The sequence below is a fragment of the Falco punctatus genome (genome assembly GCF_963210335.1).
Source record: "Falco punctatus genome assembly, chromosome: 10".
NCBI classification, from domain to species: Eukaryota; Metazoa; Chordata; class Aves; order Falconiformes; family Falconidae; genus Falco; species Falco punctatus.
The window spans coordinates 28,159,011-28,174,089 of NC_137590.1; the positions used below are offsets into that span (position 1 = coordinate 28,159,011).

Below are 15,079 nucleotides of genomic sequence, written 5' to 3' on the forward strand. Positions count from 1 at the left end.
AACTCAATTCACCTTTTTCTGCCTCAGTTGCCCCAAGCAGATGGTACTGACAAAACAAACATTTCTCCTTTTCTGTCCTCACTCAAAAACTCTCAGGTGTTTAGAAACGCTCAGATGAAGATGTTCTGTGTAATGGCAGACTAATAGCAGCTGTTATTATGTTGGAAATAGAAATGGACAAGTAATTCACTTCTAAGAGACTGAAAACAAGAATGCTTTTGTTACAGAGCGAAAGACCAACAACAGACACAAAGCATTTTTGATTAAGCCTGGTTATAATACAGGATTTTCTTATCAACTAATTCTGTTCTCTCCTCTATCCATTAAATTTGAATGACCTGCTTGATAAAAACCTTTCTCATAAACCTCTGAATCTCTGTTTTATCCGTTGCCTAGCTTACTTTACATTTCTGCTCTTACTGCACACACCAACTCTTGTTTTCTCCGTAGCTTACCCTGGGAGTGCTGTTCTGTACATGAAGCTGTTACCTTTTACTCGGACAAAAGCAACATAGCTCAGAAGATCTGATAAGATCCACTAGGGTAACTCCTTCAAAAATTAAATGAGACATGCAAAATGCAATCTAAATTTACTAGGTCCTACCCTAAGACTAGGCAGAGTCTTCTCCCAAAGACCCATTAAGATTCAGTTCATATTCAAAATGCCAGACCTGCAACACAGCGAAATGCTGCACTCCATTCTGACACACTTCTAGTTGATTCCTGTGAACCAGTTCCTGGCACTTACTCCACTCACACCAGCTTTCCTCGTGAACTGGAGCCACCTTGTGCCCTATAGAGCACCTGCACCCTGCTGTCCTGTTAAGGAGAAATTTTCTTTACAAAGCACACTGGCATCCTGTGCATGAGACAACTACTCCTAAAAAATATTTATTCGGACCTATGTAAATTGTTTCATTTGTGAGTTACTATTTCAAGTCAGTTAAACATGAAGAAAATAGTAAAGATGCAAGCCAACAGGATGTTGACTATTTTTTTCCAATCCAACCCACCACTGCCATGAGTTTTTAGGAAGTATGGAAGATACTAAGTCACTCTGAACACTCGTGGTATAAGGAGGAACACCACCACTATCTTCCAGTTTATTATCTCTTCTTACCTATAACTGAGAATTATATCAAAGCAGTTATATCAGAATCCAAGACCACAAGCGGCTTCGCTGCATGTTTTATTTTGCAGTAAAACACTAAAATCTCTTCCTCTTCAGAAATGAATTTGAGTGCACAGCACACGGTCTTAAAAAGGTCAGGCGCAACAGTTCAGATTTGGACTCTAGCCATAAAATTCAAATCCAGCTTTGAAACATCCCCAAAACTCAGAGTTGAATTTTTTTTTTGTCTTATAATAAAATAGGGATTCACATGTATCACATAGATCTGGACATTATTTCCAGAGGCTACTGGGGCAAATTCTGACTCTGAGCCAAATCTACCATATTCATGTCCTTTTATTCTAACAGGATCAGTATCAAATGTGTTGAGGGTATGACAGTACTGAGCCAATACATATCTTCTCAAAGCAAGGGTGATTTTCTTTATTCCAAGTGGGGAGGACAGATGTGGTCACACCTTCTAGTAAAATTAATACATATAATTTAAACACAGGACCTGACATTTCTTCTCAAGCCTGAAAAGAGGCCACACAAAAAAACAAGACAAAAAAACCAAACAAAAAAACCCACCCAAACCCCCCAAAAACACAACACAAACCACCAAACCCTGAACTACATAGTTACAACAAAAACTGTTCTGGGCTTTTACCATTCTTCTTCTTCATGCACCCTGACGACAAGTTAGGCATATCATCTTTTGAATCCAGTACTGCAATACATTATACTGCATTTATTCTGAGCACTCTGACATTATCATTACCTTCTTTTGTGCCCGACAGCAACTGCAGCTCCTATAATGCCATTATTGTAATTAAGAACAATCTGAGCCATTGACAGCATTGCCTCGTTTGCTCTAGAATCCCCTGTGCATTAGTGTTCTTCTAAACCAATATTTCACTATTAATAGTTTGCTGCTTTAGAACTGCCTACAGTTAAAAGAAAAAAAATTATTAGGCCCCAGCCTAACTCAATGGCCAAAGAAGAAACTTGCTAAGAAAAAACAAATTAAAGGCTGTACGCTGGCAAACTGTTACGCTTTTCTTTACACACATTGAAAATGGACTCACACCCTGCCAACCTATTCAGGCCGTTACCCAGGTGAGGAAGCTTATTTTGGCTTGCTTCAAAAGGACCACCTGTACAGATACAAAAGAAAACATCTCTCTCTTCTCCCACTAAATGTACCCAAGGTACTTCTCTGTCTAAACTCTCCCTTTCATTAATCCAGCTCACAGTTGGATAAGTAGGGCACAGCAATTTCGACATTCTTGTCTGAGAAATTCTGACCTTAACATCCACCCTTGCTGCACACATGCTCTCTAGGCTGCCTGTACCTCTGTCCATCTGTTTGCAAAGCACGATGCCTGCTTGTTTGTCGAGCCAGGAAGGTGGTCCACCATAGCCCTACGATTGCTTAATGCCCAGGTCTTTGACTGGCTGTAATTCCAGGGAAACAATCACGACCTAAAAAAGTGCAGGTACAACTGGCAGGACAGCGCCAGTGACGTGCACCTCTCAGAAGGTAGGGCCAGAGAGCCCTTGGCCAGACCATGAGAAGCAGCTTACCTTTTCCCTCTGCAGTAACTGAGAAGCTGGAGCATTAAGTTCTAACGTAAAAGAAAGCAGCAGTCATCACCTGCACACTATCTGAAAAGGACGACGTTCAAGTATACCTATTAAACATCACTATAGGAAAATGACCAAAGAAACATGGCTATTGGAGAAAGCTGGTATCTCCAAGTATAATACAGAAAAACATGTATGAAAAAAAATTATTTCCCAACTCCCTTTCTCCATCGCATTTTCAGCATAGTTAACTTCACCTGAATTGTTTGATTGTGCACTGCTGCAGCCACCAAAGCCGAGAGGCCAGCTCTAATTAGAGCACTTAAAAGTTGTCTTACTGCATTGAAAGCCAGGCAAAAGAGATTTGAGTACTACAGTACAAATACCAAAGATGTAGTGATGGATTTTTCTTTCTTGTGAACACACATTCCATTAAGAAATTATGAACCCTATATTAAAGAAATACTTAGGAAGGTATAATGTTTAGGCTACATTGGGATTTTTGATGCTTTCCTAGCTGTTGCAGTATGAGACTGTATTTTCATGTCTGGGAAACCTTTACCAGCCTGGAGATGAACCACTCTACCACTCTTTTCAGTCCCTGCTCAGAGCTTTTGAAGGGGAAAGTGGTTACTGACAGTAGTTGTTGCAACCCCTCTCCTACCACCCAGACTGAAATCCCTTTTTTCCAAGCAGAATTTCCTAGGTTTCACTATGAATAATCTCACCCACCACTGGGTCAGTGCCACAGACTGCTCTTCAGTCCACAGGAAGGGAAAAGAACAGAATCAGCTCTATACTAAGCAGAAATCAGAGAGGCAAAAAAATCTTAGCCATGACTACAAATACTGAGAACTACTCACAGAAATATATATTCCAGCTGTCGTCTTTTGCAAAAATAATTATCTGAGAAGAACAAGATGAGTAAGGTACTTCATCAAGCATGGTACACTGCGTGGTACTTAACACAAACATCACTAAGTAGTCAGAAAGGGAAGTGCAAAGACTAAAAGAAAAGCACATGACCAATGTGCTCCCTTTAATTTTTATATTAAATCCACACACATGATAAGAACATTTTATAGCACCACATGCAATTATTTCACAGGGATTATTACAAAACTAAAAGGAAAGCAGAACATTTGGGAGACTGCAGAGCCTTATTACTTAACCCTGCAATTCTTTAATATTTTGAGTAAGCTCATCACTTGGTTGAACAGTGGCACAGTCTGGAGCCAGGTGCAGGATTCCGGTGAACAGATGGTGGCTAATCTTCCTAACACAGCTCTGCCAACACAACTCACTCTTGACCAGTTACATCCTTGTTTTTCTTTATTTTTCTGGCCCATGCTTTTCCCTGGCCTGAGCACAGGTTGTCAAGGGGTAGTTGCGTGGTAGGCTAAAGAGTCACATGAGGCTGCTGATCTGATTTTGCTTTTGGTCCAAGACATCTTCTGTTTGTATTTCAGTCTGGTCACCAAAGTGAATTAATTCACTGGTGCACTCAACACACACACACCCACCCCCAATCCCAAGAGGGACAAGGGTATTCAAACCAAGTAATGTTACCTATTAATAAGTATTAGCACGCTAAACAGAGAATGTATGACAACACGTATAAAGAGCAAGGGTCTGAGTGCCTTGCTACTCAGTGCTCTGAGTACAGCTAAATACTCAAAAGAAGCACAGGAACTACTACGAGCTGGAAAAGGCACGAGGAATACACAGAGAGCAAGCTAAGCCTGCAGCCCCACCCCAGCCCTGCAGCTGGAAGAGCTGCAAGTGATAATATGAATCACTGCAAAGTATCCTGCCTTCCAGCTCATCCTCTCTCACGCAAAAAATGGCATCACACTGCTTTCAGCACAGCACTGACTGCACCTAGTGCAGCGTGAACTCTCCTTTCAAGGGTCACTGCATTTTGGTTTTGGCTGCAGTTTAGCTAAAACAGACCCCATCATTACAGATACAAGTCAACAGCACCTTCTATTTTAACAGTAACTGGTGTGGGGAGAAAAGGGAAGAGGACAGAAGCAGCAGATGGAAAACCAACAATATTTTAGGGACACCACAACCACTGCTTTTCTGAAGTTCCACTTTGGAAAGAACTGTGCCCCTACAACTGCTGATTTCACCTTCAGTAACATCAGCGTTCTGCTGAAAAAGAATGCAGAATCCTGGATTAACAGGAAGCACTGTATCCCAGACACAGTAAAGTAACAGAAGAACTGGACTGTCCTTATCTTCATCTCAGCGAGACAGATGCCCAGTATTAAAACTATTCAGCAAGGAGGGCATAGTTTAATGGTTGCAGAAAGCATTAAAGAGAGAAAAGAAGAAGTAGGATATATCCTAGAGATTCCGTCCAAAACAGATTCACAGAAGCACAGACCTATACCTACAGGAAGCTGCCTTTAAGGTGAGGGGTTTCAGAAGATGTGCTTGATGATTACAAGCAGTAATCAAACCCAATGAGAACTTTTCTCTTGGTCAGAGTCTTGGTCTCTTGGTCTTTTCTTACCTTCAGGGCAGATTACTTAAATGCTCAGGGAAATGTTAGGAGTTCTAAAATTACAGATTCTCTTGACAGCATGCTCACTTTTACTGAAGATAAAATGTGAACTTCATATTTACTTTCTTCTACAGCTTCACTTGGTCATATCCACCTTCATGCTGAAAACTGGATGCATGTTTTTATGAGCCTGATATCAGGGAGAGCATGTTTTAAATCTGGAGATGTAAAGAAAAAATTAACATTGAAAAAAGGGTACATCAGTCTGAGCTGCTCTCTAGCTGTTCTCTTCTTCTTTCCACAGCTCTGTCCTGTAATTTGGAAGCACTGGAGGCTCTTCAACCACTTGTTTAATGTTGATTTTATTCCACCACTTTAATCTTTTTTACCTTTCATCTAGATAATTGCTATGCATCTAGCCAACTACAGCAGATACAGAAAAGAACTGACAGAGAATGCTGCCACCATGCCTTCATCACACCTGGCCAGTCACCAGCACAAGCTTGGTGGGCCTGACCAGTCCATCCTCCCTCAGCTGAGATCCTGAACCATCAGACACCCAAATTTTTAGATGATCCCCAGAGGTCCCCTCCCAACCAACAATTAACTATTCCATAATTGTACAGCCCAAGCTTGTCAGCCCCTATGACAGCACGGTCCAGCTGGCAGCTGGTGGCCACCACCCCTTCCCCACAGGTGGGGAACAGCTGCTGTAGCAACAAGCACTGCCAGACCACCAAGCACCCTCATCCTTGCCTGCTCACAGCACCCTAAGGAGCTCAGCAGTGACCGCTGCAACCAAGGCAGCACAAGGAGAGTGGGGGAGCAGCTGCTGCTCAAGGGGAGAGGAAGGGATGGCCACAGCCTTACCTTACCAGCAGCCATTCTTCCTCCCCCTGCTCTCCAGCCCTGTCCCTCCTCTCAGCCCAGCAGCACTGGGAAAGCAGCTCCTTTCTGCAGCCAGACCCCTTGCTCTGCTTCTCTGCTCCTCTTCACCGTCCCTTCCTTTAACCCGTGCCACACAAGTTCAGTTTTATCTTGTGTGAAACCTACAGGCTCAGACGATGAAGAAACTGCTCAAATGGGAAAACCACAGGAAATAAAAGGCATGTTTCAGTAGCAGCTGACTTGGCCACATAATCTAAGGCTGCTTTTGGAAGTCAAATGTAAAGAGAGAGTTCAGCAGCTCTATGCCCACACACAGGTAGTCAGAGAATAACAGAATTAATGGCTGTACCAGGTCAGAACAGCAGATCAAAGTTCAGGGTCCTGGCCCCTGGCAGAAATGCATTCTTAACAATAAAAACAAACAGAATTTTCTCCCTTGGTATAAACTTCCTAATAATCGTGAATTTCATAATAGCTGTTTCGTGATTTCTGAATCTGAAACATCTATGATGGCCCACATGATTTGCATGTGGGCTACTACTCTGTTTTCTTTTTTTTTCATCTAGAATCCACCCTGACCCACCTTTAGTGCCCCCCCCCCCCCAAATATGTTTCTGGCAGCCAAAACATCCTATAGAGGTAAGTTTCAGAATTTAATCACACATAGTTAAAAAAAAAATCTCATTCTGTATCACTTTAGTTAGTTCAAAAGCAACTGGATATACTTAATGATTGGGGGTGCTCTTGTGGGAACAGGCAGGAGAGCCTGGCTGTGTGTCCTCTTCATAGACATCCCCGCTACTGCATGCCTGGGTCCTCCTGCCTCCAGTGAAACGCCACCATGCATAGGCTCCTTTGCCTCCTTGCTGGCAGCGCTGGTTTCTGCTATTCTCAACACTGTCAGCGCATTTTATGTAGCCTGTATTTTATGATCCCATATGATCTAACTCCTTCACGTATGTATACACATGCTAGGCACATTAAAGCAGGCACTGATATGCTCAGCTCTACCGTGACAGGACACTTCTGGACAGGGACTCAATAACCTGTCCACCAAAAATGCAGGTTATCTGGGATTCTCATGTTCCTACACATTTGATTGCTGCAGGTGAAACACACAGACCAGGCATAACTGTGACTGGGCTCTATATGAATAGTTGGTTAAAACAATTCATTTTTCAAAATAATTTTGGGATTATCTGTGACTTCTGAGATTCATAAATGCATTCACAGGTAATATTTTCATATCTTCCTCTGAACCAACCAGAGCCAGAGCCTATTGAAAAAGAAAAAAAAAGTCTCTTGAAAGCAAACCCAAAATGCACTAGATAAAATTCCAAACGAGATCATGAGTCTTAGCAAAACTGAAATGCCAGAAATAATGTTAAAATACAGATTACAGGAGGAAAAAAGCCAGAAAAGTATACAAGACATATAGATAAAGAGTCCTAGGTCACAAACTATTGCATGCAGGGGCTCTTCACACTGTTTGTGCAAGTACAGTGCCTAGCATAACGACCTGGCCCTCAATTTAGTCACATATAAACAATAACAGATGCTTAACAGTGTCTTAGAGATAACACCTAACAGTGCAGATTAATCAGAATAATAACAGAATAATCAGAGTAACAGAAACTTGTTTATTGCAGAGAGCAGCACTTGTGGCAAGAGGAGGCAGAGGCAAGAAGGCAAGAGACAGACAGACCCAAGAGCCATCAAAGGCTACAGCAGTTACCACTTCACCCGTGCAAACCCAGCGCGGCGTGGCTTGACAACTGACAAACACCTCCAAGCACGCTGGAGCTGTGATTTACACATATGCCTGCCTGAGGGTTGCACCTGGAGGGCTACTGCCATCACAGCACAAGCAACAGTTGGGTGTTCCATCTACACTGACAGAAGCATTTCAGAGGCAATTATCTTTCTTTCTACCAAGCAATCCCTTCAACTGTCAGAGCAGAAAGGCCTCCCCAGATATCCCCTGACAATTTGTATTCAAAGCACAGAAATAAAACCCCAGTGCTCTCCTCTTGAGTAGCTCCCCTCCCTTTCATACACTGCAGATGTGCTCAGAAGGCTCACAGCAATGAAATAACAAAGCAGGTGAGCCCTTCCCTCTATTTTTCTTTTCGCTTCCACATTCCTTCCACTTAACAGAAGTATTTTATCTACTTAACAGAACTTGCTCCAAGGTAATAATTATTTCAGTGGCGGTACTAACAGGTTTTGCCCAGCGTCGGCTATGCAGCTGTCTGTGATACGCCTGTGGCAGTACATCAGGGACATGCGAACATGTATATAGGGAAAGATCATATGCACGTTTCAGTTGCTATGCACTAAGATTGGCGGTAAAGAGCATTATGTCAGACATCAAAACCAGCTGTTCAGTTATTCTGATGGCAGAAGGCAGCCCAGGGTCAATGTACGGATACACTGCAGCAAAAGAGAGAAATTCAAAAGTACAGATAGGAGTGACAATAAAGCCTTCCTCATGACATTTCCTTTTCATAGAAAGCACTGTATGCCATCTATTGAAGCACCAGTATGAAATTAGCATTCAGTGGCCCATTTTCATTGTTTGCACTACATACTGGCAAACATGACGGCAGGAAATATATCAGTTCTTCCTTCAGCTTCATCTGCGTTTTAAATACAACAGCACCAGGTGAGAGCAGTAGAAAAGAAAAAGCCTGCAAAGTATTTAAGGTAGTCTAGAATCTCTTACATGAGAAACAGAGAAGCAAAAAATTCAGAAAGAAGTTGCAGAAACTCCAAAGAAAATAACTCAAACATGTCAATTAAACTTCAGCAGAACCAAGAAATACACATTTCTTGCATAGTGAAATGCCCACAGCCAGACCAAGGCATGACCTCCCTGTCAGTGATTTACACAGCAAGGAATGTTAGTCGTGGATTCCAGAGAGACAAAATATTTTACTTTAAACACCTGACAAGCCCTCATCACCCTACACTTACTCTTAACTTGTATTTTAATTTATTCTAATCTCATATTATTCTGTGAAATGCACGATGGCCACAAAATAAAGATGAAGAAATTTAAGGTTATTATCAAGAAATAGCAGAATCTACAGTATTTTACACTGTTAACATACTCTTCCCTTATGCATACAGAGAATACAGCCTACTGTGACAAGACATACCAAAATTAAATCAAAACAAGACATACAAAAGAAATAGAAGAAATACTATGAGTGGAAGCTAGAAGAAAATTCATTCCTCCTCCTGCCCACCAATACCAAGTAAACTAGGCAGAGGAGCATTCAAATTAGTGAAACTGATGTCATATCAATCGGAAAAACAACCGAGCCTGTACAATTGCTCTGTACCAAATTCATGGGGCCAAGCTGCCAGTTTCCCACCTGCCCCTTCACAATTTAAGCAATTCTGAACTTTGCTCTCTGCTCCCACGTGTCACAGATTTATTAGCATGTCAGGACCAATTCTTAAGATTCTCCGCAAAGGTAAGCTATTAGGAGAAGAGAGAAATTTCTGTGTCTATATCAATAATTGCCAGGCCAGGAAAATTCAAGGAGGACAATCACCCATGACCTTACTGAACCCACCATGAAAAATTCATAAGATAACACCCCACAACCCCTTTCATCTAAAATAAGATGTCATTCTGTTCTCTCCTTGCACATATATAAAGACATGTTTAGGTCACGATGCAGACTACTATAAGGAGCTAACAAAAAATTTTAATTTGTGGTTGGTTTTTGCTAACACAATGAGCTCCACCATGCACCTTGACTCCTGCTAGATAAGGACTGGAATCCTCCAGTAGCATATATGGGGTGGCTCAGACTTTGAATGCTTTTCAGAAATGAACGGGATGGAAACTTACTATAAACTACAAATAATTTTTACATACAACAGTTCTGTTGTAAACAGGTCGTCAAATATTTTAGTATTATATCACAATTTTCTCATTAGATAAAAAGCTAATTAATTCCAAACATATTTAACAATTTGTGATTTTTGTGACCTTAACAGGATTTACACAGTATTTAAAGATGCAGCTGCTCACGCCCTCACAGGAAAGACTGAAGTACAATGTTCTAATCCTTGAATTACATCAATGCTGATGAGATACTGTAAATGAAAACCAGGCTAAGACCCTATGTGACACATGACAACGCACAAAAAACTGGGCTCCAAATTTCAGATTTTATGAAATATCCTCTAACATTTAATGAAAATGTATTTTCCAGATTAACGTATGCCTTAATGTATGACTAATCCCTGCTTACATCACGTGTAGTATGTCAAGTAACAGTATCTCAGGTTACTCTGTTTTTGTCAACAGCTTGTAGCGTGATGTTAAGAGAACTAATTTAACTTGTCTAGACTATTCTCATCTTTAACATGGATGGAAGGTATACTTACCAATGCCAAGAACTCTGAAGGTCATAAAGAAAGGCTTGCTACATATTTTCATATGTATTTATATATATAAATTAATGTTGTTACAGAAAATCCATTTTATATTGTATTACAAACTATTTCTGCTACATCTAAAGCTACATAGGCTTTACTCTCTTTATAAATAATCTACATTACTTTCCACCATAACACCACTTTAGATCCTAATGGATTTTCATTTGGTGGAGCACTGGCACCCGACTCTATTGCTGCAATATATAAAAACATCCTTTTGACAACAATCAAAATGCGTGTGGATGGCATAAATACAGTAAGTATAATCACTTATCATCTACAACAGTTACTACACACGTAACACAGACAGTACTGAAACATAATTAGCATACTCCCTACAAGAGATAAAACATTTTTGCATTATTTAAAACCAGCAATTCTTAGACCCTGTGGTAAAATACCGAAGTGGATCAGTAAGTTTCTGTATTCCATGTAAGAGCAAAAGTTATACCAACTGAAGACAGGGAAATTTTCAGTGTTCCCTCACTTATCATAAGCGCACCAAGCCCCACTGACTTTCTTGACCTATCACGAAGCTGTAAGACCCAGATATGCTCCTGAGTTTTTGATTCCAGGTGTGCACCCTGAGCATGGTCTGGCTTAACACAAACAGAGGGGCATGCAGCAGAGGAACAAAACAGGAGTGTGTGTGCTCTAGTAGCCCCTTGGTAGCCCCTCAGGGCATGCAGGCTGGAAAAAACCACCCCACAGTAGCTCCAGCCACGTCTATAACACTTGATCAGGAGACTGGGATGACAGAGGCATCTTCTGCATAGCCTACATGTATCTAGAAGAATACTTTTTCTACTGACCATACATTAAAGCTAACAATAAATTGGAATAACCAGACTTGCTGCCTCATGAAGAAATACTGACATAAGTGATATCCAGAAGGTGGATTTACTCTACTGGAAGATTAAAATCGCAAAGCACAAGACTAAGAAGGTAAAAGGGGAAATGAATACCCTGAACAGAAAAAAAACCAGTTTTATTTCTGAAGAGTTACTAACAGTGCATTGTATTTATAGAGACCATACGTGATTAGAGATCAACATCCACAACAAAACAGGGTAGACATCTGTATCAGACTAACAAACTGGATTAGAGAACAGATCTTGATGTTCTACAAAAAATACGAAGCAAGAGTGAAGGTGCCATCCAAGAGTACTTCATTCTAGTTTACAAAAGCTGAAGGTCTAAACATGGCCAGTAGAAAAACCAGTATTTTTTTTCAAATGCCTATGGCTTATACTTGAACATTTTCTAATATATTATGTGTGTTACAGTTGAATAACTGTCTGCACTCCTATAACCACTGTCTCTACAGAACACTTGCCACCAGATAGGTTGATTAAAGCAAGGGGGGGCGGGTCAAGGAACAGAGCCTAGATGAAGAAGCAACCTGACCTCCTATGAGAATTTCCCAGCTGGACTTCAAATACACCTGGAGCCCCACAAACTGTGGCAGCACAACTTAAGATGGAACCCATGTGTGTCACAGCCTGCAAGAAACAAGGTGGCTCATTAATAGTTTGCAAGCCCGTATTTATTTGCAGTGGAGGAAAGGTTAGGAAGCGTGAAGAGGACAGGTTTCACATAAGGATTTAGCAGCTTTGAAGCCATCTGAATCTGCCAAAAGTAAACAAACAAAAAAGGAAAAGAGTGTAGTATCAATCTTGCCTCTCTACTGCTTCCACTAAAGAAACATGATAAATACACACAGAAGTATGAAGGATGTTAAGGTGAATTTAATAAAATACTTTTTCTTCCATCAGCAAATAACAAACTCCTCACAAACTTAAAAAAAATTTCTCCCAACCACTGTTCTTATTTAAATAACTTTAGAAAATTGGGAAACACAAAAGACAGGGTCAACACTAATGTTACTACAAAATTTCAAAAGGGTAAATATCAACATGATGAGACAATGAAACGGCAGGCGCAAGCTTTAGTCAATAAATTTAATACAGACATACAAGTAATGAGAAGAAATATGATTTCACAGAATATACATTTCTGTAAGATTAGAAGATTGTGGACAAAAGTAGCTGTTGTCTCTAACAGTTTGCTAGAGATTTCTGACTTAATGTCTGTCGCTAAGGAAAACAGCATTGTTTAATAATAATAAATAATAACAATGGACATACAAATCCACTACAAATAAGATAAACTCAAGATCTCTAAACACACCTACAATAGACTCATCACAGAAAATTGTTGCTAGTTCAATGCTGCCTCAATGCACAAATACCCTAACAGAATAGTATAACAAAGTGGGTAACTAATAATGTCTGCCGTTAATGTACTATTTCACCAATTTCTGGGCCATCTCCAATGACCAGAAAAAAACAAATAATGTGAGCACAATCGTGCAACTTGTTTTAATTGAAAAACATGACCATGCACCTCAGAGAAATAACATAACAGCTACAGAATGAGGGGCCATACTCGCCAAGGGTGTGTGATCCTTGCCATCCACACTGGTGCTATGCTGAAATACCATGCTGGGTTTCGTTACCCACATTCAATGCCAGGGTCTGCTGAATGCAACACCCTTCTTAGCACTTACAAGCAATGAATGGTGCCTGGAAAAGTGTCGTGAAGCGACTGTTACTTTTGCTCTATTTGCACTGTACTTAAATTAACATCAGCCATGAAAACAACAGGTGAGCGAGGTTAAATTCCAATTCTCTGTCTCATGGGATTTTAAATAGGCAAATTCAGTAAGGGGTGGCCATCAGTTCGCGTGTATGAACAAAGAACCAGACTGTCGCTCGGTATCCTGCAAAGGTCGACTGTCACGCGGTGAAGGGTGTTGCTCGGTATGAGAATAACCGAGCTCGGTTTTAAGCCTCTGAGGAACGATCGCCATTGCAAGCAGCACACCGGCTGCGTGCATTACGCCGGTCTCTCGGAGCAACGCGCGCACCGACACAAAGCAATACATCACGGGTCCAAGAAGCTTCGAGCGCCAAGCGCCGGGGGCTTCGCACTGCGTCCCCCGAGGCGGCAGCTCCCGCCGGGCCGCCAGGCGGGCCCGCCCCGGGCCGCTGAGGCGCTGGGGCCCGCAGGCCGCCGCCGCCCTCTCCCGCCCAGCGCCTCACTACCGCGGGGACGCGCCGCCGCCCGGCCGGGCCCGCCGCTCCGCGCCGCCCTGCCCCTCCGGGCCCGGCCCCGGCCCGCCGCGCCGCGCCGGCTGGGCGCCGCCCGCCACACGGGGGGCACCGCGCCGCCGGCCCCAGCCCCGCGGCTCCCCCGCCCGTCGCCGCCGGCACAGCCCACCCCGGCGGGGCCCGGGGCAGCGGGGAGCGGCGGCGGGGCCCCCGCCCGGTCCCGGGACGCCGCGGGGACACGGCGGCGCGCTCCTCCCTCGCCGCCCGCCTGCCCACCCCACCCCGCGCCCTTCCCCAGTCAGCCCCTTCCTCCCGCTCCCCGGAGCCTTTCCCGCTCCCCCTGTCTCCTCCCCCCCCATTTCAAGGTAACTCCCAGGAAACGTGCAAACCTGCAATTTTTACCTTCTTTGGCTTTTTTCCTCCTCGCCAGCGTGCCGCCCAGCTTGCCCAGGAAGGAGTCATCTTTCTTTCTGGACGGGGGCGACTTAGGGGTGGGGGACTTGGGGGAAGAGGGGGACTTCTGAGGGGAGGTCGCCATGATGGCCCAGCCGCCGCCGGCGCTCGGGGATGGAGGAGCCGGTCCGAGGCCCCGGTGCCGTGGGAGGCTGCTCCCGGCTCTGAACGGAAGCGGAATTATTTCAGGCATTTGAGGCAGCTCCCGCTCCGCTCTCCCGGCTCCCCCGCTCCTTCCCTCCCTCCCGCCCGCCCTCCCGCCGGGGAGGGCCCGCTCCCGCGCACGGCTCCCGCCGGCCCCCCCTCACCCCGCGCCCCCCGCCGCCTCAGCCCCTTCCCCAGCCCGCTGCCGCCCCCCCCGCTCAGCGCCCCCCTCCTCAGCCCGGCGTTCGCCCCTACCTGCCCGCCTCGGGGGTCCCGCCGCGGGTGCCCCGTACCACCTGCCCGCGGCACCCGGCGCCTCAGGCTCGGGGCAGGGCGGCGGGGCCCGCGGTGAGGGGCAGGGCAGGGCAGGGCAGGCCTCGCCCGCGGCCCCTCCGCCCGCCTCGGGCCGGGGCTCACCCGCACCGCTGTGGGTGACCACAGGCAGGAGGGTGCTGGCTGGCGGCACACACGGGTACCACCGCAAGGTAAAGGCGCGTATAGAAAAGCAGCTCGGTGCATCCGTGACTGCTGGTGCATGAAGGCTCCCGGCGGATTTGAGGGTGCTCAGGCGGCGGGGGAGGCTCAGGGGGGACCTTACTGCTCCCTGCATCTCCCTGACAGGGGCTGTAGGCGGGTGGGGGTCGGTCTCTTCTCCCAGGTAACAAGCGACAGGACAAGAGGAAACAACCTCAGTCTATACAAGGGGAGGTTTAGGTTGGATATCAGGAAAAATCTCTTCACGGAAAGGGCGGTGAGCACTGGAACAGGCTGCCCAGGGAGGTGGTGGAATCGCCATCCCTGGAAATGCCTAAA

General features: G+C 44.4%; 1 protein-coding gene across 2 annotated transcripts in view; it reads right to left on the bottom strand.

Moving 5' to 3' along the window:
- Positions 1 to 14,747, bottom strand: part of PARVA (parvin alpha) — a 68,902-nt gene extending 54,155 nt beyond the window's left edge. The window contains exons 1-2 of one of the 2 annotated variants that reach the window (XM_080404787.1): positions 14,522 to 14,747; positions 14,072 to 14,286 (exon numbers count right to left, since the gene is read on the bottom strand). In XM_080404787.1, the coding sequence (XP_080260913.1) occupies positions 14,072 to 14,207 (136 nt within the window). In that variant the 5' untranslated portion in view covers positions 14,208 to 14,286; positions 14,522 to 14,747. Of the gene's footprint in view, positions 1 to 14,071; positions 14,381 to 14,521 lie in introns of those variants that run through there. The other variant, XM_080404786.1, reaches the window with a different exon arrangement.
- Between the last annotated feature and the right edge of the window lie 332 nt (positions 14,748 to 15,079).